General features: G+C 41.1%; 1 protein-coding gene across 5 annotated transcripts in view; it reads right to left on the bottom strand.

Annotated features, from left to right (window-relative positions):
• The window catches only part of SH2D4A (SH2 domain containing 4A), an 84,551-nt gene that overhangs the window by 20,037 nt on the left and 36,804 nt on the right, over window positions 1-27,710 (bottom strand). For 3 of the 5 annotated variants that reach the window (XM_025395038.1, XM_025395042.1, XM_025395039.1), the window contains 4 exons: window positions 19,528-19,608; window positions 15,530-15,641; window positions 12,627-12,837; window positions 2,968-3,098 (listed from right to left, as the gene is read on the bottom strand). In XM_025395038.1, coding sequence (XP_025250823.1) covers window positions 2,968-3,098; window positions 12,627-12,837; window positions 15,530-15,641; window positions 19,528-19,608 — 535 coding nt within the window. The remainder of the gene's footprint in view (window positions 1-2,967; window positions 3,099-12,626; window positions 12,838-15,529; window positions 15,642-19,527; window positions 19,609-27,710) is intronic. The other 2 variants (XM_025395040.1, XM_025395041.1) reach the window with 1 other exon arrangement.

Raw genomic sequence — 27,710 nt, 5'->3', positions numbered from 1 at the left:
TTTTAAGAGACAAGGTCTTTGTCTGTTGCCTAGGCTGGAGCACAGTGGCACAATTATAGCTCACTGCAGTCTCAAACTCCTAGGCTCAAGTGATCTTCCCACCTCAGCCTCTTGAGCAGCTGGAACTATAAATCTGCAGCACCATGTCTGCAGGCTTATAAAAATTTTTAATTTTAACCTGGCCTTGGATGAGATCTAAATGGGAGGACTTGGAGTAAAGCAGATTACCCTCCATAATGTGTGTGGGTTTTGTCCAGTCAGTTGAAGGCCTTACTATGACAAAGGCTGACCTCCCCTGAGCAGGAAGGGACGCTGCCAGCAGGAAGCATTTGGATGGAAAAGGCCATTCCTCCCCACATGTCCAGCCTTACCTCCTACCCTGTCAGATTCGGGACTTACCAAGCCTCTATAATCACGCGAGTCAATTCCTTAAGAAGTCAGCCAAAGGGAGGCATGCAGGAAGAGCAACTGCAAGAACCCTAAGGTAGGGACAATGTAGTGTGTCTGCAGGATGGAAGGGAGGCCTGGAGAGGTGACCAAGGCAGGGACGGTGGCTTGAGATGGGTCTGGAGCAACAGACAGGGGCAGATCAAGTAGGCATTGTGGATCACAGGGAGGAGTTTGGAACTTTTTCATTGTAAATCTTCAATTTACAATTGTGTAAGTTTATGGGATACCAGGTGATGTTATGATTTATGAACCCAATGTGGAATAATTAAATCAAACTAATTAACACATCCATCACCTAAAATACTTAGCATTTTTTTTTTCTGGTAAGAACATTCAAAATTTACTCCTTTGGCACTTTTGAAACATACAATACTCTATTAACTACATTTATCATGCTGTGAAATAGAACTCTCTGTTCTCTTCTCTGCTTCCCTAACCCTCCCCATCCCCTATGTTCCTTCTCTCCATTGATAGCCCAGCCACCTTCCTCCTAGCCACAAAAGCCAGAAGTCCAATAGTCTTCAATCCCTTTGTCCTCTCCTACTCACTCCCATCCTTATCTCGAGCTTAATTGAGAGAAAAAGATGAAAGTATAAAACTTTGTGGGATGAAAAATTAGGCAACCAAAATAGCATCTTACGAAGGGTAATTCATGGTGGATGTGACAAAGGAAAGAAGATAATAAACCTACAAAGGGCTACCATTTTAATATTTCAGAATTGGTTTCTGGTGATAATTATATTTTAAGGAGATAAGATGTGATGCATATTCTCTTTATCCTGAAAATGTGAAATTGTATCTTCTTGAAACTGAAAATAGAGATGTATACTGACTATGTGGCTATGTCCTGGTTATTAATTATACATTTTTAAATTTTGCTTATGAGTCTGAAAAATATGTGTATAAGTGAAAATAAATTGAAAATAAGCACACCTGAATGAGTTACATTATGTAAAACTCAACAGTCATATTTTTTAACCAAAGCTCCAACTCGATTTTTAGTCTGTGTTTTCCTAGCTTTCAGCCTTTCAAACAGAACCGCCTGTTAAAGTCCCAGGGTTTTTAATAACAACTGACATTTTCCATTTCTTACTCCCTGCTGTTAAAAAAACTACCAATCTTATAATCAGAGATGACAGCCTCTTCTGTCCAAAGACACAGAAACTACAAAGTGGCTGATTTCCTCGGTGCTTATTTTAAAAAGGAAAGCAAGGCATTATCAGGCAGCTGAGACAGCCACAGCTAATGCATAATTGCCCCACGTTCTTTCTGTTCATCTCTGACACCATCATCTCTTCCCCAGTGTCTGAAAGCAGAAAGGAAGGAGGCTTGCAACTTCATCCTGGGAAGGAGAAGGGACTCCTCTGGGATGGACACTTAACGAAGTCTGAATCGCCAAAGAACAAACACTTCCAAGAGAAACCAGACAGTTCTGCTGTGACGCCAGACAGACAGTTCCGCTGTGACGCCAGACAACACAGTTCCGCTGTGACGCCAGACAGACAGTTCCGCTGTGACGCCAGACAGTTCCGCTGTGACATTCTGACCGCACAAGCAGCTCTTTAGGAGAAAGCCTATCACAAATAACTATTCCTTTTAGAAAGTTTCCCATGCTATGTGTTTGGGAGTTTACTTTTTGTGGTATATTTATGTGTGAGATGACACTACTTCAAGGAAAGATGTCTTAAACATAATTCAAACCAAGACATCCTGAGGACAAACATACTCTGGGAGGGGACCGTATTTTTGTTTTAAAGCACCTTTAGTTGTCCATATAGCCAATTAGTCCAATTCAACCATGGACCTTATGGAAGTCAACTGAGCCAAGAAGCCACTCACTTTTCTTGAGATCCAAGAAACAGAGAGGTCCGTGAAGTATCCGCTGGGTGGAAGAGGGGCATGAATCAAGTTTCTTGAGTCAAATACAGAAAATGTTTACTAACTGGTATCTGCTCAGGATCCCACCACCTATGTTGCACACTCAACTACACACTGGAAACAAGGGATCAAAGCCAGTTTTCACTGACAAGACCACAAAGTTCAACTCCTTCATTTAACAGATGGGGAAAATGAGACTTAGATAAATTGGTTTCCTACAGAAGAAAACAATGATTTGTTCAAGGTTGCTCAGCCAGCGTCCTATCCAGCTTCCCACCCCCATAACTGTGTCTCCCTCAATGGAAGGAAAAGGTGGCCATTTGATGGAAGTTGCAATCAAACAACCGAGTGGTAAGTCACCAGGAATATCACTTTTCCCTCCCGTCCTGTGGGTTTTATTTGTGGCGATAAATCTATCCCACAGTGAATACAGTGCCCGTGAATGCTGACTGCCTTCTAAACAGTCATGAGAATGCAGCTTACTGAGGCGTCTTTGAAACACTGCTTTGTGAAAATCATCTGAAAGACTCTTTTTGGGCAGCACCAATAAATGGAAGCTTTTATTCTGTCTTCCTGGTGGATTAGCACAGCTTCATCCGCCCTGAGACGAAACACCATTGAGGAAATCTCTGCACTCACCATGGAACCAGGGGGCTATGGTGTCTGAAGTTTTCTGGTAGCCTGCTCGAAGTGGTAGCTGCTCCTCTTTAAACCACCGGATGATGTCCTCTTGGGCAGAGCTGGACACTGTCCTCACCACTCCCTGATTTCTGTTAAAAGTTTTTCAAGTTAGATTTAACTAATTTGAAAATAATGCCCTCAAAAGTCATATATATATGTGTGTATATGTACACACACACACACACATAGACATGCATATATATACATGCATGTCTACAGACACCAGAGGTGCCTTATACTTACAAATATATACACATGCAAATATATATACGTGTGTGTGTGTGTAGAGAGAGAGAACGGGAGGGAGAGAAAATGGGAGGGAGAGATAATTACATACATTTCAAGATCTAATTCAATGACCTCAGCTAACAGGAGGCTGGACCCCCTACACACCACCATTATACACCTCCTCAAGGGCAGAAGAGGAAGGAATATAAATCTGTCACTTGTTCTTCCAGTCTTAAAGGGCTAGTTATAAGAATGATCCACTGCTGTGTTAACACATAGATTTAAATTCATTTGTATGGGAATTAGAAGCTCCATTAACTTTCAATTAACATCTGAAAAAAATAAGCATTAAAAGGCAAAATACACTTTTACCCCAGCACATTTTCCTGGAAAGCATGTATTTGCAAACAAAAGAAATCAAATGCAGTAAGACAGATTTCTTTCGTCATGTTTGCATTATTTGATTCACTCTTGTTTCTCTTTCCACTAACCTCCCTGACTTGCTTTCTCCTTTTCCACCCTTTGATGACATTTAGTTCTGCTAAAAAAAAATAAAGAAAGAAAGAAATATAAAGTAAAAGGAAGAAGAGTATTTGAAGTTTGGTAAGACAAAGATACAGGCAGCAGAATCATTCTGAAATAGATTCAGTAGCAGAACTTAATTTCTAGGATGTAAGTCAATTTCTACTACAAAGAGTAGCCTTACAATGTAATAAACAGACTTCCGAGTCCTACTCAACAACCTACTAATTTTGAGCAGAATTCAATTTACACACAACACAACCACCATTGCAGTCAGTGAACTATCCTGTCTGTAGAGGCACCTGCTGGGAGACAAGCGTCTATTTGAGCCAATGAGATGGGCTCTCCAGCCACCCTCCATAAACAGATACTGAGGGGGTCCAGTATCAGCTCCATCCCCTGCCACTGAAGTCAAGGAACTACCCATTCCCTGCTGGGATCCACTAGGAGACTAGGAGACACACTTGTCTGCGTCATTAAAACAGTCTTCTGTACTGCAGTCCCTGACCAGCTTCCCCACACAGCCCCTGTACCCTCCTTGAGTTCTTCCTCAGGTCCATCAAGGAAGGAGAGCTGTGTAAATCATAGAGCCCTTGGGAGACTGGCAGCAAGCCTGGGCTTGGAGCGCCCTCTAGCGCTAAGATGGCTGCATTGGTCACAGGCTCAGGAAACATCAGTCGGCTTAGAATTTCTGGAAGGGCCTCTGTAAGACAGGCACAAATAAAGCCAGGCTGTGGAGAGTGGAATAAAAGCCTAATCGTTAAATGTGCAGATATTGTCACACATACACAAGCATCAAGAAGATTCAAGAAAATATGACCTCACCAAATGTACAAAATAAGATACCAGAGGTTGAGCCTAAAGTCATAGAGATGTGTGACCTCTGACACAATTCAAAATAGCTGTTTTAAGGAAGCTTAACAAACTTCAAGAAAGAACAGAGAGTGAATTCAAAAATATATCAGGGAAATTTAGCAGAAAGACTGAAGTAATTTTAAAAAATCAAATCCTGGAGCTGAAAAAGGCAATGAATAAAATGAAAAATGCAATAGAGGGTTTCAATAGCACACCTGATCAAATGGAACAAATAATGAGCCAGAAGACAGGCTATTTGAAAATACACAGATCATAAAAAAGAAAAGAATGACATGAAGAAAGCTTCTGGGGTCTGTGGGGCAACATCAAAAGAGCAAATATTGGAGTTATTAAAGAGGGAATTCAGGAAGACAAAGGGGTTAAAAGCTTATGCAAAGAAATAACAGAAAACTTTCCAAACCTGGAAAAAAATTAATAGCCAAGCATAGGAAGGTCAAAGGTCACCAATCAGATTCAACCTACACAGGAATACTATAATGAAACCCTCAGAGAGCAAAGACATACTATAATGAAACCCTCAGAGAGCAAAGACAAATACAGGATCCTAAAAGCAGCTAAAGAAACAAATAACATATAAGACAGATCCAATATACTCGATAGCAGACTTCTCAGAAGAAACCTTACAGGCCAGAAAGAAGTAAGATGATACATGCTGAGCACTGAAGGAAAAAAAAAATGCAACCAAGAATACTGCACACAGCAAAGTATTCCTTCAGAAAAGGAGAGATAAAGATAGTTCCAGACAAACAGAAGCTGAGGGAATTTACCACTACCAGACATGTCCTATAAGAAATGCTAAAAAATAGTTCTTCAAACATAAACAGGATGCTACCATGATTTTTGTTCTAATACTATCATCATGATGTGTAAACCACTTATATCTTCAATATGAAGACTAAAAAGTGAACTACCAAAAATAACTTCAATAATTTCAGATACGTAATATAAAAATGTAAATCATCACATCAAAAATACAAAATGCTAGGAGAGAATGGAGGTAAAGTATACAGTGTTTTTGTTTCTTTCCTTCACAAAGTTAAGTTTGTAAGTCTCTAAATTAACTTGTTATAACTATAGGATGTTTTCTGTAAGTCTTATAGGTTTTGCTTATAAAGCAAAAACCTATAACAAATACACCAGAAATAAAAAGCAAGGAACCAAAATGTACTACTAGAGAAAAGTGCCTAACCACAAAGACCATAAGAGAAGAAAGGATCTACAGAATAACTAGAAAATAAGAAAGAAAATAGCAATAGTAAACCCTTATGCATCAATAATTACCTTGAATATCAATGGATAAATTCTCCAATTAAAAAGCATAGAGTGGCTAGATAAAAATAAAACAGGACCAAATTATACGTTGCCTACAAGGGGTTAACTTTACCTGTAAGGACATGCATAGTCCGAAAGGTAAAGAATGGGGAAAAAAAGGTTGTATGCAAATGGAAACCAGAAGACAACAGGAGTAGCTACATTTATATCATATAAAATAGACCTGAAGCTGAAAACTGTAAGAAGAGACAAAGAAGGCCAGTATACAATGATAAAGAGTTCAATACAGCAAGAACAGTTATAAATATATATGTACTCAATTAACATAGAAGCACTTAAATTTAGAAAGTAGATATTAATAGACCTAAATTGGGAGAAAGACTGCAATACAACAATAGTAGAGGACTTCAATACCCCACTTTCAACAATGAACAGATCATACCAACAGAAAATCAATAATTATACCACACTCTAGAAGGTGCCTAACAGACATTTACAGACTATTCTGTCAACCAGCTGCAGAATACACAGTATCTCAACAGCAAATAGAATACTCTCCAGGAATATATTAGGCCATAAAACAATTCTTAAATTGTTTTAAGTTAAAATTTATCAAAAAATCAGTAATAGGAGGAAAACTAGAAACAAATATGTGGAAATTAAACATGCTCCTGAACAACCAATGGGTCAATAAATAAATTTCAGAAACCAAAATTTTCTTGAGACGAATGAAAATGGAAACAACATACCAAATCCTATGGGATACAGCAAAAGCAGTTCTACAAGTGATGTTTATTCCAATAAACACACATATCAAAAAAGTAGAAAGATCTCAAATAAGTATTTATTGTCGAACCACAAGAACTAGAAAAACAAGAACAAACTTGACACAACATTGGTTGAAGGAAATATAATAAAGGTCAGAGCAAAAATAGATAAAATAGAGGCTAAAGAACCATACAAAATACGAATGAAATGAAGAGTTGGTTTTAATAAAATCGACAAACATTTAGCTACACAAAGAAAAAGAGATGACTCAAAATCAGAGATGAAAAAGGACACATCACAACTGATACCACAGAAATAAAAAGATCACTAAAGACTATTATAAACAACTATATGTCAACAAAATGGAAAACTTGGAAGTAAATAAATTCCTGGACACATACAACCTAGCAAAATTCAATCATGAAGAAAAAGACAACTTAACAGACCAATAATGACTAATGAGATTGAATCATTAATAAAGTATCCTATCAAAAAAACCCCAGGACCTGATAGATTTCACTATCAGTGTTTTCGTTTCTTTCCTTCACAAAGTTAAGTTTGTAAGTCTCTACCAAATCCTATCAATCACTTAAGGAAATACTAATACCAATTCTTCTCAAACTATTCCAAACAACTGAAGTTGGAGGAATTCTTCCAAACTCATTCTATGAAGTCAGCATTACCTTGATATCGAAACCAGACAAAGAGACAACAAAAAAGAAATCTAGAGGCCAATATTCCTGATGGTGATGAACACAAATACAAAAATCCACAACAAAATACCAGCAAACCAAATCCAACAGCACATCAAAAACATCATTCACCATGATCAAGGGAAATTCATCTCAGGGATGCAAGGATGGTTCAACATAAACAAATCAATGAACATGACACATCACATTAACAGAATAAAAGACAAAGACCACAAGATCATCTCAATAGACACAGGTAAAGCATTTACTAAAATTCAGTATCCCTTCATGATAAAAACCTTTAAACACATTAGGTATAGAAGGAATGTACCTCAACCCAATACAGGTCATATATGACAAAATCACAGTTCACATGCTGAAAGAGGAAAAATGGAAAGTTTTTCCTTTAAAACCTGGAACAAAACGAGAATGTCCACTTTCATCACTTTTGTTCAACATAGTACTGAAAGTCCTAGTCACAGGAATGAGTCAAGAGAAAGCACTGAACACATCCAAATTGGAAAAGAGGAACTCAAATTGTCTGTTTGCAGATGACCTGATCTTACATACAGAAAACCCAAAAGCCTCCACCAAAAAACTTAGTCCTGATAAAATTCAGTGAAATTGTAGTATATAAAATAAACTTACAAAAATCAGTAGCATCTCTATACATCAACAATGGACTAGCAAAAAAAAAGCAATTTTATAATAAAATAAAATAACTAGGAATAAATTTAACCAAGGAGGTGAAATGTCTTTATAAGAAAAACTATAAAACAGTAATGAAAGGAAACAAAAAAATAGACATCCCATGTTCATGGATAAGAAAAATTACTATTATCAAAATGGATGTACTACCCAAAAAGATCTGATTCAATGTGATTCCTATCAAAATACCAATGATATTTTTCACAGAAATAGAAAAAAACTTTAAAAATTTGTATGCAACCAGAAAAGACTACTACAAATTACCAGAGCAATTTGTAGCATAAGGAACAAAGCTGGGAGGCATCATAGTAAATGACTTTAAAATATACTACAAATCTATAGTAATCAAAACAGCATGGTACTGGCATAAAAACACACACATAAACAATGAAACAGAACAGAGAACCCAGAAATAAATCCACACATTTACAGTCAACTGATTTTCAACAAAAGCACCAAGAACACATACTGGAGGAAGGACAGTCTCTTCAGTAAATGGTACTGAGAAAACTAGATAGTGACGTGTATAAGCATGAAACTACCTACTCTCGCTAGGTAAAAATCAGCTCAAAATGGATTAAAGACTTGAATGGATGAGACCATGAAGCTACCAGAAGAAAATATTGGGGAAACACTTCAGGACATCAGTCTGAGCAAGGATTTTTATTTTTTATTTGTTCATAGAGATGAGTGTCTCCCTATGTTGCTCAGGCTTATCTCAAACTCCTGGCCTCAAGCAATCCTCCCACCCCGGCCTCCCAAAGTACTGGGATTACAGGTGTGAGCCACCATGCCTAGCCCCAGATTTTTAAAAAAATAACACCTTAAAAGCACAGGCAACCAAAGAAAAACAAACAAATGGGATTATATCAAGCTAAAAAAGATTCTCCTGCAGCAAAGGAAACAATCAACAGAGTAAAGAGACAAGTTACAGAAAGGGAGAAAATATTCATAAACTGTATCTGACAAAGCATCAATATAGGAACTCAAACTCAATAGCAAAAAAAGAAATAATCCAAATAAGAAAAAACCTCAATAGGCATGCCTCAAAAGAAGACATACGAATGACCAACAAGTATATGAAAAAAATGCTCAATACCACTAACCAGGGAAATGCACATCAAAACCACAATATCACCTTGCCCAGTTTTGTATTTTTGGTTATCAAAAAAGACAAACAAAAAACAAATGCTGGCGAGAATCCAGAGAAAGGAGAACTCTCATAGCCTGTTGGTAGAAATATAAAGTAGTATACTATTACAGACAACGGGATGAAGTTTCTCAAAAAAATTCCAAGTAGAACAAAAGCTCCAACAATCCCACTACTGGGTATATGTCAAACGGAAATGAAATCAGTATGTCAAAGAGACAGTTGCACTCCCATGTTTATTGCAGCACTATTCACAATAGCCAAGATATGGAATCAACCTAAGTGTCCAATAATGAATGAATCAAGAAAATGTGGTGTATATACACAATGGAATATTATTCAGACAGAAAAAGTATAATATCCTGTCATTTGCAATAAAAAAAATGCTGGCGAGAATCTGGAGAAAGGAGAACTCTCATTGCCTGACGGTAGGAATATAAATTAGCATACCATTATAAACAGTATGAAGTTTCTCAAAAAATTAAAGGGAACAAAAGATCCATAAAAAGAATAATACCCTGTCATTTGCAACAAAATGGATGAACCTAGAGGACATTATGTTAAGTGAAATAAGCCAAACACAGAAGGACAAACACTGCATGACCTCACTCATATGTGGAATCAAAAAGGTTGATCTTTTTTGTTGTTGTTGAGACAGAGTCTCGCTCTGTCACCCAGGCAGCCTTCGCCTCCTGGGTTCAAGTGATTCTCCTGCCTCAGCCTCCAGTGTAGCTAGGATTACAGGTGCGTGCCACACCAGGCTAATTTTTGTATTTTTAGTAAATACGGGGTTTCACCATGTTGGTCAGGCTGGTCTCGAACTCCTGACCTCATGATCCACCCACCTCGGCCTCCCTAAGTGCTGGGATTACAGGCTTAAGCCACCACACCCGGCCAGGTTGATCTTATAGAAGAATAGAACAGTGGTTAGCAGAGGCTGGGGAGAGTAGGGGGGATGGTAAATGAGGAGAGGTTGGTCAACTGGCGCAAAGTTACACTGATACAGCAGAAATAAGTTCTGCTGCTCTACTGCACAGCAGGGTGAACACAGTCAACAGTAATGTACTACATACTTCAAAACAGCCCAAAGATAGGATTTTGAATGTTCTCACCACAAAGAAATGACAAGTGTTTGAGATGATGGCTATGGAAGTTATCCTGATTTGATCATTACACAATGTATATATGTATCAAAACATCACACTGTATCCCATAAATATGTACAATTATTGTGTGTCAATTAAAAACAAAATACAATTTATGAAACACAACCACCAGAATCAAGTTTGGATGAACTACTAGAATTTCTTGTAATTAACTTAACGGTTCTTTATGCTTTTTCTAACACGTGCTTCTGAGTTATGTGTGACATACTGTCAGATATACATATATAGATGTACATATGCATGTATGTGCATATATTATCCCTAATGATTTTCAGAGCCTTTTGGAGAAAATATCCTATAATATTTGACTTCCCTGGGAGGCAGACACTGCACACATACGAAGTTATATTATACATTATCTTACTAGCTTCCAAATTAGGCTCTTTTTTGGGAAGTCCTTGGAGATGGAGCAAAACTCCACAGACACTGGAGGGGCTGGTCTCTTGTCTTTTCCTGGGGTGGCTCCGAGGTGACCTCTGCCATCCCTGTGTCAAGTTCCAGCTCTAAAACCACCCAGTCTGACTCACAAAAAGCACTTCATGCATTGTCTTAAGTTGCAATGAGGAATTGCTTTTTTTTTTTTTTTTGAGACGGAGTCTCCCTCTGTCGCCCAGGCTGGAGTGAAGTGGTGCGACCTCGGCTCATTACAATCTCCGCCTCCCGGGTTCGCGCCATTCTCCTGCCTCAGCCTCCGGAGTAGCTGGGACTACAGGCGCCCGCCACCGCGCCCGGCTAACTTTTTGTATTTTTTAGTAGAGACGGGGTTCACCGTGTTAGCCAGGATGGTCTCCATCTCCTGACCTCGTGATCCACCTGCCTCGGCCTCCCAAAGTGCTGGGATTGCAGGCGTGAGCCCCCGCGCCCGGCCAGGAATTCCTCTTTTTTAAAGACCACCTTCATTGCTGTCAATCAAATATACTATGCTTCAGAATGCTGTGGGAAAGGGACATCTATCTACAAGTCGTTTCCATGCTACCCTTGGAAGAGATGGAGAACAGGAGTTAGCTGCGAAAACATCCTGCCGAGGCTCTGTCACCAGCGTGCACACAGACAAGCGCCAGCGCTTAGAGGGCCGTGTGCACCTTTGTCACCTGTTCACATAATTAAGAGACTCCTATTTCCTGACTACATTTCTTGCTTTGTTGTCGATAAGAAAAGAATTACCCAAACCATCACTTTGGAGATCACGGTCTTTACTGTAATTATTTCCACTTACTCCACTGAGTTCCATGTTGGTCCCCATTTCCCAAAATGGAACTTTCCAGTAGGGTAAGTAGAAATAATTATAGTAAAGAAAAAGGTCTGCCTTTGTGTTTCTCCTGAGGTCATCATTCCTGTTTAAAGAGAACCTTGAAGATAACTATGACTGCAAGCAGGGGAAGAGTCTTGTTTTTCATTTCTCCATAATCTTAAACCGAGAAGTATTTCCAGTTTTTTTTTTTTTTTTAGTTTTTATTTCAGAAGGCAAAGGTTTAGACAATTCTGTTTCTTTCAATCAAAATTTGATTTTAATACTTCTTTCTAAATACTAGGATGTTAAAAATAAGATCAATACCAGAAAAAAAATTATAATCAGCAAACATTAGGGATGGGGGTTTCTGTCATAGCATCATTGCACTTTTCTGCAGTTTTTCCAGAACAAATGGTTCTTCCTAATTCTTCCATAGCCTAGGAGACAATGGGATCACCACCACCCAATAGACAATTCATTAAAAACAGGAGCCTTTCCAAATTCTCAAAAGATGAACTGGGCTATGTATCCCAGAATGAGCATTACCATCAAACCTTCAATCCTTGGCAGTGAAAATGTCCTGCGAAAGTCAGCAAGCCTTTGGGTTCCTACTTTGATCATCTTTGACTAAGGGGCGATCTTGGGCATTAGTGAAACCCCACTTGTTTCCTGTTGTCCCCTCACTGGCTCACCGGCCGCCTTTGGGGGGTGAAAGGGAAGAGGTGGATAGGGGCATGGGAAATTCTCTCACTCCATGCACAGCTTTACTATTTCACTGGGTATACTAAGTATAACAGCTACGGACATTTGACAGCTAAGAAGGGGAGGAATGCCCGACCAGATAACCCAGGAAGAAGGCTTAGACATGAGCCTGAGCTGCTTACACAGGCTGCCAGTTGGCCCTCCACACTCCATGGCAGCTCATACAATTTGCCTTTAATTTCAACGCTTATTCAAAGCCCATTGCAATACTGATGCCTAAACCCATCTGTGTGGCTTCTTACCTAAGAGGTTTTTGAGGATACGCCGCCGGGTTTAGAAACTGAGGCTTGGGTGGAAGGGGAGGTCTTTTGGGTTTCTGTGGAACACGCAGGGGGCTTTGCAGCCTCTCACCGCCTCGTCCTTTCTGGGCCCCGAGGGATAACCTCTTGTAGTCTTCTCGTGCTTGTTTAGCCAAGGAGCGTCTCTTCTCATCAGCTGCTTTGGATTTTCGCACTAGAAAAGCAACGGGGTTGGACAAAACCCTCATCAGCCCACAGAGCAGGTGAGAAGGCTCAGCAACGCACAAAGGGCAGCAGCGCAGGTTCTCAGCAGTTTGTTATCTGCTTATAATAAGGAACAATCATTATCAACACCTGTGATCCAGGTCATTAGGGCTTGCCCAGCGTTCGCTCAGGATTCCTCTCTTCATACAGGAGTGGGGATTTTCTGAGGGAGAGAAAAGGAAGAGGAGGAAGAAGGGATGAGAGAGAAGTAGAGAAAGTGTGCAAGAATTTCCCGCAGTTGGCAAGACCAAGTGAGGCGTCCCCGCCTGGGCATGGGTTCAAGCTGGCAGGGGTGCTGAGTAATAAGAGACAATTGTCACATCCTGCGTAGACTTATGTTCAGATGCAGTGTGCGTGGCTCACTAGCAAAGGTCAGGACTACTCAGTGGTATGGGCCTGTGCACAGGGTTAAGGAGCAGGGAGCAGGACGAAATGAGAATCAGCCCAACAGGCAAAAAATTAAAGGGATGCTTAACCACAGGTAATTATAGAACACATTAGTACACGAAAAAGTACCCCAAGCCTGCCTTTAAATATTACAGTCACATAATGAGAGGAATATGTTCTGAGAAATGCATCATGAGGCAACTGTAACACAATAGTATTTGTGTATCTAAATACCCCCAACATAAGGCTGGGCACAATGGCTCATACCTGTAATCCCAGCACTTTGGGAGGCTAAGGTACGTGGGTCACCTGAGGTCAGGAGCTTGAGACTAGCCTGGCCAACATGGCAAAACCCCAACTCTACTAAAAATACAAAAAAATTAGCTGGGTGTGGTGGTGGGCGCCTGTAATCCTAGCTACTAGGGAGGCTGAGGAGGGAGAATCTCTTGAAACCAGGAGGCAGAGGTTGCAGTGAGCCAAGATCATGGCATTGCACTCCAGCCTGGGTGACAAGAGCGAAACTCCATCTCAAAAAAAATAATAATACCCCCAACATAGCAAAGGTGTGGTAAAAATATGGTATAGAGGACCAAAAAAAACGGTGCCTCTACATAGGGCACTTACCATGAATGGAGCTTGCAGGACTGGAAGTTGCTCTGGGATGAGTCAGTGAATGAGTGCTCAATGAATGTTAAGGCCTCGGACGTTACCACACACTAACGTTGACTTCATAAACACTTTACACTTAGGCTACACTATATTTTTAAAATGTATGCGACCCATTATTTTGGGTTTGTTTTTGTTTTTGCTTTTTTTTTTTTTGGTTTTGTGTGCGTGTGTGTGTGTGTGTGTTTGTTTTTTGAGACTGAGTCTTGCTATCTTGGCTCACTGCAACCTCTGCCTTCCTGGTTCAAGCGATTCTCCTGCCTCAGCCTCCTGAGTAGCTGGGACTACAAGTGCACACCACCACAACCAGCTAATTTTTGTATTTTTAGTAGAGATGGAGTTTCACCATGTTGGCCAGGCTGGTCTCGAACTCATGACCTGAAGTGATCCACCACCTTGGCCTCCCAAAAGGCTGCGATTACAGGAGTGAGCCACAGTGCCTGGCCTAAAAAATATATGCGACCCATCATTGACCAAAACATCATTATACAGTGCATAACTACTTTGTAAAAGAGAATTTTTCATTGTAGCAATGAGACTCTAATGCAGAAGGTAAAAATGATTTTTATTGAGTATATTTACACTTCAGGCATTATTGGTCAAATCCTGTTATACTTGACTTCAAAGAGATACCCAAAATATTCCCTTAGACCAGGATTTCACTGCATAGTACAAAGAGGCCACTGGATCTTGCAAATATTTTCATTTCACAGTAGTTTCCATTTAAATAGCATTGGTTATAATGTAACTGCAGATCAATGTAGGATCTCAACATCCTGCAAATACAGCCATACCTGCTGTCTTCCTCAAGCTACCTCAGGATGATCTAGCAGTTCAGACTTCTCTGAGTCAGATGGAAACACTAATTCTTTCTCAAACCTAATTCTTCTAGCATTCTGGAGCATCCTCGCCTCTGCCTTCAGTTGTATGGGCTTATTCTTCCCCTATGAGCTTTCTCTCCAGCTCTGCTAACTCAGATAGGAGTCAGGGCTGGGTCACAGGCACAAGCGGGATGCTAATACATCTGGCCTGGTAATCCTGTGTGCTTCTGATTACAAAGTTAAAATGTATTCACTATCAAAAACTTAGGGGAAAAAATCCAAAACACAGTATTAAATTATCAGAAAAGCATTCAAATAAATAATCTTGAATCTCACCTCTCCAAGAAAACTAATGTTTACATGTTATTATAACCTTCCAGTTCTTTTCCTTCAGATACTTAGACATTTCTAAATAGTGAAGCTTTTCATTCTATTTCATGGTGTTTTTTCTTCCCCAAGCTAATGACATGTAAACATAGTCTAAGATCATTAAACACTCTTCCAAAACCTATTTTCCATAGCTATATATCATGCTGTTTGATAAATTACATCATAATTTTGGTGATACAGAAATGGAGAACCAGTCCACTGTTCAAAAGTAGCTTCTAAGCATTTGAGTAATAAGTTAGTAATAACATTTGAGTGGTCACTTACTGTGAAGATCTCTCTCAACAACCCACATTAAGTGCTTTCTAGATTGATCACGTTATTAAGTGAGAGAATCAGCTGAGAGCCTGGAAGGTGCTACGGCGACCTCTGGGTACTCACGAGATGCCTGCCATTCCGAGTCTTCTTTCCAGTTCTTACAAATCTGCTTCGTTCTCTCTTCGTCTATTTGATTTATTTCTTCTTCTTGTTTTTTCTTCATGGATTCTTTCTTCTGTTTAAAAAAAAAAAAAAAAAAAACCAAACAAACGAAAACGAACCTTGGTGAGCAAATCCAGCAGTTTCCTGAAGGACGGGGGTACCCGGCACAGCTGATTTCTAACTAACTCTCTGGCCCACTAGGGAGGATCAAGTGTGGACTCTGGCGTCAGTAAGACCTGAAGCTGGATTGACCATTGCTAGCTAGTGTGTAACTCCAGGAGCAACAACTGAACCTCTCTTGGACTGTTTCCCCATAAGAAAGATGAGAAGAAAGTATTTCTCAGGGTTATACTGAGGATTAGATAACTTAAGAAGTCCCTGGCACAGTGTATAACATATAATAAGAAAAAATATTCCTTTTCCTCACAGTACTTAGCTGTTTCAAATTGACTCCCTGAAGAAGCATGTAAACACACTATTACATAGAACCAGCGTCAACCTACTTTACAGTAGCTGACAGGCCCCATGGAAGAAATGCACATTTCCAGAGCAATCTCAGCTCAGCTGAATCTCTCCCCTCAAATCATGTGTCCCAAAATGTGGTACTTACTACATGATTTTACGTGGTTTAAAAGAAATATATATTATTATTTTTTAAAGATGGAGTCTCACTCCATCGCCCAGTGCAGTGGTACAATCTCGGCTCACTGTAACCTCCCCCTCCCAGGTTCAAGTGATTCTCCTGCCTCAGCCTCCCTAGTAGCTGGGATTACAGGCACATGTCACCACACTTAGGTAATATTTGTATTTTTTGAAGAGGTGGAGTTTCACCACGTTGGCCAGGCTGGTTGCAAACTTCTGACCTCAAGTGATCCACCACTTCAGCCTCCCAAAGTGCTGGGATTACAGGCATGAGCCACCACACCCTGCCAGAACATGTATTTTTTTGTTTCAAAAAAAAAAACAGAAAAATATTTTTCAAAAGCATCTTTTGAGAAAGGGAAAAATATTTTTAAAATGTGAATATTCCTTTAAAAGGCAAATTAGGTTTTTAAAAAAATTGCAGTAAAATTCCACATAACAAAATTATACCACCTTAACCATTTTTAAGTGTACTGTTTTCCGGCATTAAGAACATTCAAGGAAAATCATTTTAAACGAAAGAGAAATGAACAAACCAAATCACTTAGACCTGAAAAGTACTCTGTTTATTTGGACACAAGCTTCTGAGTGCTCACAAGAAGACTGAATTTACAACTTGGAGAACTAATAAAAGCCTTGGTTAGCTAAGTAATAAAACAAACTGAAACGGCCAGGAACGGCTGCCTGTGCCCACCTCTCTATCACGAGTGACAGGTTTTTTTCTTTTGTGCTTTCCCATAGAAATATAAAGACTTCCTTGCTCTAATGTCACCACAACATAAAATATAAACGTTAATGTTGTGAAACTTGTTTCTGATCGCTGTGGGCAGTCATAAATCGCAGTTTAAGTAATCATCATTCATAAATTGTGCTTCACTGCAGATGTAACTAAACCTCTGTGCATTTACTGTTTTTATTTTTTTCCTTACGATGTTTTCCTGCCTAGAGCTAGCTCCTTTCGTTTGCCAGCATTTTAAAATCCAAAGGACAGCTTTGATGTTTGAAAGGACTATTAAGATTTGCCATCCTTTGATTGAAGCTGTCTGCAAGCCCAAGATACATAAATGTGCTGCTAGCAATTTTTAAGCTTAAACAGAAGAAGCTTAAAAGTGGAGCTTTGTTCATCCTTCCACATGCGTACGTGTTTTTTTTTAAATGATTAGGAAACATATAGTCAAAACATCAAGCTATGATCATCACAGATATTGTTGCTGAGGATCAGCAAGAAGTTTGGAACATGATTCTACTAAGAAAAAATATTAATAACAGATGTAGTACTTGGTTGATGTTACTCAAATGTCTAACAGTGCTGTATTTAATAAATCTACTCCTTTAATCTGCATGTAATTATGTACAGGCACAGTGGAAAAGAAGAAAAATTCATGAGTTTCACAGAGTAATAGCAGATGAGATCCGCTGTTACTCATCTATATACGGCCCTGACCACCATATTTATTCAAGAAAGCCAGAAAACGTAAGGAACTTGTCCTGAGTCCCTCAAATAATTTGACTTTTAGCAAAATCTGTAATGCTTTACTTTCTCTATTCAGAAGACCATCATTTCCTTTTCAGCAGTGTTTTGCTGGAAGCATGCTGGTCCAGGACTCAGGACTCTGAGCCAGGCATGGGGAAATCCAGGTGATGGCTTGGAGTAGAGGGGTAGAGGGGCCAAGGCTGGATGCTAATCCAGATACCCAGGGTGGAAGGTGTGGAGACCCAGATGTGTGGGGTGAGCTATGAAAATGTGCTCAGCTAACAGGACCAGAAAATGAGGCCACGCCCGGCCCATACAGAAAGCCACGGGGCCCATACAGAAAGCCTCTTGTCCAGCCTGTTGATGGAAGCACTTAGAGTGACTCGCTACCAATTCCTTCATCAGAGCCTCACAACTGCCTCCAAAGCAGGATGGCTCTGTTTTATCACCTTTGTTCTACAGAGAAGCAAGGTGGCTCATTCATTCTCTCAAATGATCAGCCCTTTCCTGACCATGCCAAGTGAGTTCCTGCCTCTGTGTCTTCGACTTGCTGTTCCCTCTGCCTGGAAGAAACATGGCAGTCCACATGGCTTAGACATCCACATTGCTCCTTCCCTCTTTCCTTCAGGTCTCTGCTCCAATACTGCCTTCCCAGAGTGGCCTTCTCTGACTACCTGTCCCATCCCAATTCCATCCTCCCAGGATTCCTCAGTTCCCTGGTACTGCTTTATTTTCCTCTGCAACGCTTATGATCACCTGACCTTACAGATATGTTTATCATCTCTCTCTCCCATGAAGAATATAAGCTCCCTGAGGGCAGGAATTTTATTTAATTTTTTCATAAAATGTGTCTCCAACTCCCATAACAGTGCTTAGTGTGTAGTAGATACTCCATAAATGTTGCTTGGATCAATATACGATCCTTTGTCTTCCTCAACTGTCCCCATTTAAAATGACATAGTGAGATCTAAGCAGAATTAATGAAAATGTCCTTTAGATTGCCTATTGCTGCTGTTTTAGAAAGAAGTACATATTATATCAGCAGTATGCATACAGGACTACAGTTCCACAACTTCATCTAGATTTCTTAAAGTCTCAAAAAAGCAAGTTCATGCATGTCCCTGCAGAGGAATCATGGAATTCATGACATGGTCCACAGGAAAACAGGTCCCTGGGCTGACCTCCGCTGTAGCCCCATCTCAGGAACCTTCTCTTCACAGGCTCACATCTTACAATGCTGTTTCAGACTCTCTGTAGGTCAAATCCTACTACAGCTTCCAAGTACCAGTCTATGCCTCATTTATTTTGAGCAATTTATGACATGATAGCAAGCTCACACGATGGAGGAAGCAGGACTTGGCCTGGAGGGACAATGTCATATCTGGATGGACGTGAGAGAGGGCTGAGTGCCAGAAGGGGTTCCAGGAGTGGTGGATGTGGAGGACACAGCAGCTGCTCACCCTCAAGGGACAGGTTCAGAAACAATGAGCACAGAAGTAACTCGATCTGAATTCACTCTGCCAAGTTTAATGCTCCATTTATCACTGTCTGAATCAGTCTTCCCTCCATGTCTGCAGCAGCCTGGGATGCTGCCTCTATGTCAGATCTTCTGGGAGGAGTTTAGCTGATACATCTTGGCATCTGTTCTTTCCATGACATTCAACACTTCCCGAACTCCAGATAAATGGGTAAAGATGAAGAACTGTGTTTGCAGCTTTTAGGACAGATTTCCCATTCTGCTGCTTAATTTCATTTCTGCATGAGATTAATTAACTAATCTGTGAAACGTTCATGGAAATGCCTAGGTATGCAGCCCCCGGAGGACAGAAGGGAAGTCTTTTACCTGGTGAAATCCATATGCCTTCATACGATTGATTGAATCTGCCAACATTTGTTGAATATTTCTTGAAGAACTGGAGGGTGACTAAAAATTAAACGAAACACATTTATGGCATTTGGACCTACAGTGCAGTTTCATAAGATGATCTGTCAATGTTTCCCTGGTTTCAACATTCCCTAATGCTGCCCCCACCCCCACAGCTGGATCCACCCCAGACTCCCACTGGCACCTGAGTTCCTGGGCTGATCCTGACTACAGCAACGGGCATGTGAATCCTCAGTATTCCCATTCAATAGGGTTTAAAAAGGAATTGTTGCCCAAGAGCCAGGAGCTGGTGGTTTGGTGTATTTTGCTCCCATCTGGTTGGCCCTGGAGAGCCCTGGGATCACTTCTAGACATCAACATTACCCCTATTTAAATTCTCTTCTTGCTTAATCTCTGCATACCCTGTTTTAGTGCAGGCCAAAGAAATGCCTTAGTCTCCAGATTTAACTAAATGATGTCTTGCAGACACACCTGGAGCACCAGTTTGGTGCCTGGGAGCCCCGCCCAGTTTCCCTGCCTGGGCTACACTTCTCCTCTCTTCCCACCCTTGTCACCCGGTATCTATGTTTCTGCTGCTCTAGATGGATTTCCCATGAGGCAACTTCCCCAGTGGGGCTCCCAGATGTGTTGCCTAGATTCCCTGGTGTCATTCCTGCCTGCCACAGGCCAACCCTCTGATATTGCAAGTACGCCAGCAAATCACAATGGGTGCTTAAGACACAGGCCCCCATCAGTCCCTGGCTGGAGTGCAGAGCCTAAGCTAAGTCCCAACATGGGTAGTCACATGCCCTGAGTAGCGGGATATACCTACCCACAACCCATATTACCACAAAGTGTACGCCTTGTGTCTGAGTTCTTAATTTTGGCATAGATTGGAAATTGTCAGCAAAATTTCAGCAAAAGGTTGGTGCCACCATTCAGAAGGAGCACAGGGGATCATGCCTACACCATGCAATAAACCAGTGGCTTTCTCAGTCTTCCCCTTTTCTCACAGTAGCTGGCATGTGGCCACTCCACTATAGTGCATTTCCCAAACGCCCTAGCATTTGTCTCAATGTAAAGCGGGTGACAACAGGCATTGGCCATTTCTCCCCAGGCCCACTCAAAACCTCCTTCGCACACCCCTCCAGGCCACTTCCACCTTCCTTTGGCTGGAATGGTGACAGCAGCAGTGCTACTACTAAAGATAGCAGACACTTAGACTACAAAAGCCTGAATCCCTGAATGACTATGTGCAGCAGAGCCCTCCTGAACTAGAACACCTATTCTGGACTGTCAGAAGACAAATACATTCACTTCTGTTGTAGTTTTGGCCATGGCATTTGGGGTCTATTTGTTTCAAAAGTTTAGCCTATCAGCTGATAAAACTGGCCACAACAGTTGCTGGTGGCATGTTTCAAGCTCTCTGCTGAGGTTTTATAATTAATCACAGGTGGTGAGATTAATGCTAATTCCACTGATGAGCACTCCTGAATACCAAAGACATATTATGACCCGGCACTATGTTAGTGTCTTAGTGTTATTTTCACTCCACACAACACCTGTGATGGATGGGAAACATACTGGGCAATTTTCAGATGAAGAAACCAAGTCTCAGACGAGTTGTGGAGCTTGCTCAGGACCAAACAGCTGGTTTGTGCCAGAGTTTATGCTTTTTCCACTATGTCGACATTGTAGTGATAAGAAAATGAGATGCGGGTCAACAGATATCTAATACTTATTACTTGGCAAACTAATGAATAATGTAGGTTTCACAATTGCTACTGACCATATTCTCATTTTAATATTATAAAAGTATGCTTTGCTGCTCTGCATCTAAACTTAGAACAGGAAACAGTTCCTCTATTTGGGAACAGGGTGAACCGTTCCCCCAGGTTTCATGTAAGCGTCTCTGCTCAAAAGTCCAAGATGACTTTGAAAGTCTCTGAGTGCATTTCCACCACCAGGAATGAGAGCTTTAAAAACAGGCCCACTCTCCCTTTCTTTGATGATATAAGATCTTTGGGGCATCGTTTTGCAAAAAGGATCAGTTTCTTATATTTGAAAATTAGGAGGCAGGTAGCCCTTCTTTCTTAATACTTCCTCAAGTATTGCGGAGAATGTTTCAAATATGCTGTGTTTATTACTTGGCAAACTAATGAATCCTGTAGGTTTCACAACTGCTACTTATCATACTTTCATTGTTTTCTCATTTGAATATTATAAAAGGACACTTTGCTGCTCTGCATCTAAAACAGAACAGACGCAGAGCAGCTGTTCCAGAATCAGACAGATCTGGACCTGTCAGACAGATCTGAAACTGGAGTTCTGGACCGAGGTTTTGCCAGCAGCACATTTGCTGTTCTTAGACTGTGAGCTTTTAAACACACTCTTACTTGTTTCCTGAATTGGCATTAGGCGAATAGGCATCTGATGGTTATCTTCTAATCCACGTATTCAAAAGTGTTGTCTATTTTGTCAGTTTCCCCTCAATCTCCCCCCAGTTACTATCATCTGCATGGGTACAGTGCTTTGAACATAATGTATGAGTTACCCTCCATCCCTCAGTTATTCCTTCAACCGAACAGTTCATCTCATGTACACATGAACAATGTTTTTTTACTACTTGCTTTCTTTAAACTATCTTATATTTTTTCCTATCATCATTGTATGCCTTTTCTTACTAGTACTTTCATCATGCTCACTGCTTTTGCATTTGTCACATCTGACGTGGTTATGAATTATGTTAAAATAATAAGACGCACAGACACGTGCTTCAGACAGTGTGCATGGAAGCGATGCCACTGGGCACTAAAGTGACTGTGGTGTCCGCCAACACCATCCAGTCATGGTAGTTGGAGTTGATGATCTTTCTTTTCTTTGAAATTTTAGGTTTTGTCTTTAGTCTACCAAAACTCACAAGCTTGTTCTGGAGTAAAAGAATTTTAGCATAAAAACTCATTAGGCCCACACATGATGGCTCATGCCTGTAATCCCAGCACTTTCAGAGGCCAAGTCAGGTGGATCACCGGAGATCAGGAGTTCGAGACCAGCTGGCCAACATGGTGAAACCCCGTCTCTACTAAAACTACAAAAATTAGCTGGCATGGTGGTGCGTGGTGGCGCATGCCTGTAATCCCATTTACTCGGGAGGCTGAGACAGGAGAATTGCTTGGACCTGGGAGGCAGAGGGTATAGTGAGCCGAGACTGTGCCACTGCACTCCAGCCTGGGTGACTGTGAAACTCCATGTCAAAAAAAAAAAAAAAAAAAAAAAAAAAATTTAGCTGAACAACCACTCCAGAGATGAATCCTTCTATTTAAACATTTCTAGTCAATGTGTCTAAAACATACTGTAAACTCTAAAGCTATTCACACATACTAAGAACCACATTTATAAAAATTCTACTTTTCATGGTGAACCAAGATTTTGCCATTATTCTAACATGTTAAAATAACATGAAAAGCTTAAAACTTGCAGAAAGCAGGCTCATTTAGATACATTTACACGTTCTACAAACCCATGAAATGCACAAGTAGAAAGCAATAGACTGAAAACAGTGGGATCCAAAAGGTATTTTCCTTATGTTAAAAAAAAACAAAAAACAAAACAAAAAACAAAAAAAAACAGCTAGAGGCCAGGCGTGGTGGCTTATACCTGTAATCCCAGCACTCTGGGACGCTGAGGCAGGCAGATCACAAGGTCACGAGATCCAGACTATCCGGGCCAACATGGTGAAACCCCATCTCTACTAAAAATACAAAAATTGGCCGGGCGTGCTGACATGCACCTGTAGTCCCAGCTACTTGGGAGGCTGAGGCAAGAAAACTGCTTGAACCCAGGAGGCAGAGGATGTAGTGAGCCAAGATCACGCCACTGTACTCCAGCCTAGGTGACAGAGCGAGACTCTGTCTCAAAAAACACAAGAAAAAAAAAAAAAAAGAAAAGCTAGATGATTAATGGGCTCAAAAGTGATGATTTATGATGGCAATATCAGAGGGGAATACCTCAGCAACACCACTGCCTCTTTGAAGCACTCCTAGAGGCAGGATGAAGAGGCTTTTCAAAGAGGGTACCACGCCCTCTCTGAAGCTTCCATATGCTGCTATGACCCAGGAAATACACTCTTTAGTTATCTCTATACCAAAAAAGGGAAGAAAATGACCCTCCTAACTGTATAATTTTTGCTTATAAAGCACTTTGAAGTCTAATACATCATTTGACCTTCATATCAGGTGTCAAAATAGGTCTTATCCCTTTACCAAAGAGGTAACGTGACCTGTTTTATTGGTCGTTGTGTTTTTGTTCTTGAGACAGAGTCTCGCTCTGTTGCCCAGGCTGGAGTGTGGTGGCATGAACAGGGCTCACTGCAGCCTCGACTTCCTGGGCTCAAGTGATCCTCCCGCCTCAGTCCCCCCAAAGTAGCTGGGACTACAAGCGTGCACTACCACACCTGGCTAATTTTTTTTTTAATTTTAGTAGAGACGAGGTCTCACTATGTTGCCCAGGCTCATTTCAAACTCCTGAGTTCAAGTGATGCCCCCCCGCCAGCCTCCCAAAGTGCTGAGATTATAGGTGTGAGCCGCCACAACTGGCCTAAGTCGACCTGTTAATAGGTAGGAGGACAGGGACCCAAACGCATGTCATCTGCATGTCTGAAGCTTGCTCCTTCCTCAGGGTCTCCCAGAGAGAACATATGTATGCTCTCACGCGTAACAGCCACTGCGGTCATCATCCATCTGCCACATTACAGAAATTCTTGCAGCTGCTGGAGCTCGATGAACAGAGTTAAAGCAATCTTATCTGCCTCATATCTGCTCTATTTAAACATAAAAACTGCCATGAATATTTATGCAAAAGTTTCCAAAAAAGAAAAACTGAATGCTAATAACATCAGAAGCTACTGGACTTCCTAAAGACATCGAGTCAGAATAACCCTCTCTAATCAGTGAAGATCCCAAATACATCTGGGGGTGTAGCGTATCTGATTGGCCAAAGGACGGTATGAAAAATAGCTCACGCCTGTAATCCCTGCACTTTGGGAGGCTGAGGCGGGCGGATCACGAGGTCAGGAGATCGAGACCATCCTGGCTAACACGGTGAAACCCCGTCTCTACTAAAATACAAAAAATTAGCCCGGCGCGGTGGCGGGCGCCTGTAGTCCCAGCTACTCGGGAGGCTGAGGCAGGAGAATGGCGCGAACCCGGGAGGCGGAGCTTGCAGTGAGCCGAGATGGTGCCACTGCACTCCAGCCTGGGCGACAAAGTGAAGACTCCGTCTCAAAAAAAAAAAAAAAAAAAAAAAAAAAAAAAAGAAAAATAATAGCTATAGTTAAACTTAGAAGTATGGCAGTTCAAATCTACATAAGCAACTGGGTTACGAAAAGATGCTGCTGACAACATCAGTATTAATTACATGGTTGCAAAATACGCTTCCTCCAAAGTCTATCTGTCATACGAGAAAAATTATTCTAATTATGTTCACTTTTTAAACTGGTTTGAGAAACAGTTGGTTCTAGCTTCTAACTTAATATTCCGTTTGTTTATAAGTAGGGTTAAAGGCTAAACCTGGTGGCTCAGGCCTGTAATCCCAGCACTTTGGAAAGCTGAGGTGGGCAGATCACCTGAGGTCAGGAGTTCAAGACCAGCCTGGCCAACATGGTGAAACCTCGACTTTACAAAAATACAAAAATTAGCCAGGCATGATGGTGGGTGCCTGTAATCCCAGCTACACAGGAGGCTGAGGCAGACGAATAGCTCGAACCCGGGAGGCAGAGGTTGCAGTGAGCCAAAATCTTGCCACTGTACTTCAGCCTGGGTGACAGAGCAAGACTCCATCTCAAAATAATAATAATGATAATAATAATGATAATAATAATAATAATAATAATAATAAAAGTAGGTTTGTACAATCAAATAAATGCCAAGTGTCTTTCATTCCCAATAAACCAGAAAGCTCCAACAAACAGAACATTGTCAGGACTCAATTTTTACGGTAAAGATGAAAATGAGGAATTAACAGCATAAAATCAAGAGTTGGTTTTTTTGTTTGTTTTTGTTTTTGTTTTTGTTTTTTTTACAGAGCTTGCTCTGTCACCCAGGCTAGAGTGCAGTGGCACGATATGAGCTCAGTGCAAGCTCCACCTCCCGGGTTCACGCCATTCTCCTGCCTCAGCCTCCTGAGTAGCTGGGCCTACAGGCGCCTGGCTAATTTTTTTTGTAATTTTAGTAGAGACAGGATTTCACCGTGTTAGCCAGGATGGTCCCGATCTCCTGATCTTGTGATCCGCCCGCCTCGGCCTCCCAAAGTGCTGGGATTACAGACGTCAGCCACCATGCCCAGCCAAGAGTTTATTTTTTAAAAGAAACTACTAAGTATTGACTCATCCTGTTCTCTTATACCTCTTAAACCATGGTATTCCTGAATAGAATGACAGAATAATAACCTCGATGAGGGCAAAGACCATGCCAGCAAATTCACCACCATCTGCAGCAAACAAAACAGTGACTGGCACTTAGTAGGCTTCCTAAATATTTGTTTTTGTTTTTCAGACAGAGTCTCGCTCTGCCGTCCAGGCTGGAGTGCAGTGGCGTGATCTCTGCTCACTGCAATCTCTGCCTCCCGGGTTCAAGCGATTTCTCCTGCCTCAGTCTCCCCAGTAGCTGGGATTATAGGCGCCTGCCACCACACCCAGCTAATTTTTGTATTTTCGGTAGACATGGTATTTCACCATGTTGGCAAGGCTGGTTTCAAACTCCTGGCCTCAAGTGAGCCACCCACCTTGGCCTCCCAGAGTGCTAGGATTACAGGTATGAGCCACTGCACCCAGCCAGTAGGCTTCATACTTATTTGGTGAATGAATGAACACACAACAAATTCATGAAATACGTTCTAAATCATTAAAAGATACTCAATCTAGTTTCACTATTTTTTTTTTTTTTTTTTTCGAGACAGAATCTTGCTCTGTCACCCAGGCTGGAGTGCAGTGGCGCTATCTTGGCTCACTGCAAGCTCTCCCTCCTGGGTTCATGCCCTTCTCCTGCCTCAGCCTCCTGAGTAGCTGGGACTACAGGTACCCGCCACCTCACCTGGCTAATTTTTTGTATTTTTAGTAGAGATGGGGTTTCACTGTGTCAGCCAGGACGGTCACGATCTCCTGACCTTGTGATCCGCCCGCCTCGGCCTCCCAAAGTGCTGGAATTACAGGCGTGAGCCACTGCGCCTGGCCGAGATCTAGTTTCACTATTAATCAAGAGAGACTGAATTCAAATACTCTGAGAATCAATGGTCTATAACTCACCCATTTTGCCAACCAGGTCATTGAAATAATCAGATCAACCTCTTTTCAGCCATTTTAAACAAAAAGACAATTTCCCAATGATGACTATAATATTAAGTTTCCGAGCATACAGGGATTTAGCTTTTTGCTTCTAAAATAACGGGAGAGGCAAAATAATGGAACTCTGCTTCAAAAAAGTTAAAAAGCATAATAATAGAGAGAGGAGAGATTTTCCTAAGGCCAAGGAGACTAACAAGATGAAAAGCGGGACAATAAATTTTATTGCTAAAAATATGGTACAAACTCCATGTAGAGTGATTTTACTGACACATGAATGAGGACAATGGAGACCCGAGCAAATCTTTTCCTTATTTTTCTAATATTGTTCCAAGCAAAATCCATGCAGAGACTACTGAATGCCCCGACTTGAAAGTACAGCAGATTCTAACACGATGTGAGATTTTATGGCACATCTTTCACTAAACATTGTCAGCTGCTGCAGTGGCTCAGACCTGTAATCCCAGCACTTGGGGAGGCCAAGTCAGGAAGATCGTTTGCACCCAGGAGTTTGAGACCAGCCTGGGCAACACGGTGAAACCCTGTCTTTACAGAAAATACAAAAGTTACCTGGGCGTGGTGGTGTGTGCCTGCAGTTCCAGCTACTCGGGAGGCTGAGGTGGGAGAATCACCCGAGCCTGGGGAGGTCAGGATTGCAGTGAGCCATGATCTCGCCACTGCATTCCAGCCTGGGAGACAGAGTAAGACTCTGTCTCAAAACCAAAATGAAACAATAAAGAACAACAACAACTAAAAACATTGTCTTTGGTGTCCAAGTTTATTTTGAGCATGTTAGAGCACAGAACATCAGTCATATTAGATGAAT

The sequence above is a fragment of the Theropithecus gelada genome, chromosome 8, assembly GCF_003255815.1.
Source record: "Theropithecus gelada isolate Dixy chromosome 8, Tgel_1.0, whole genome shotgun sequence".
NCBI classification, from domain to species: domain Eukaryota; kingdom Metazoa; phylum Chordata; class Mammalia; order Primates; family Cercopithecidae; genus Theropithecus; species Theropithecus gelada.
This window is presented reverse-complemented; position numbering and strand designations above follow the sequence as displayed.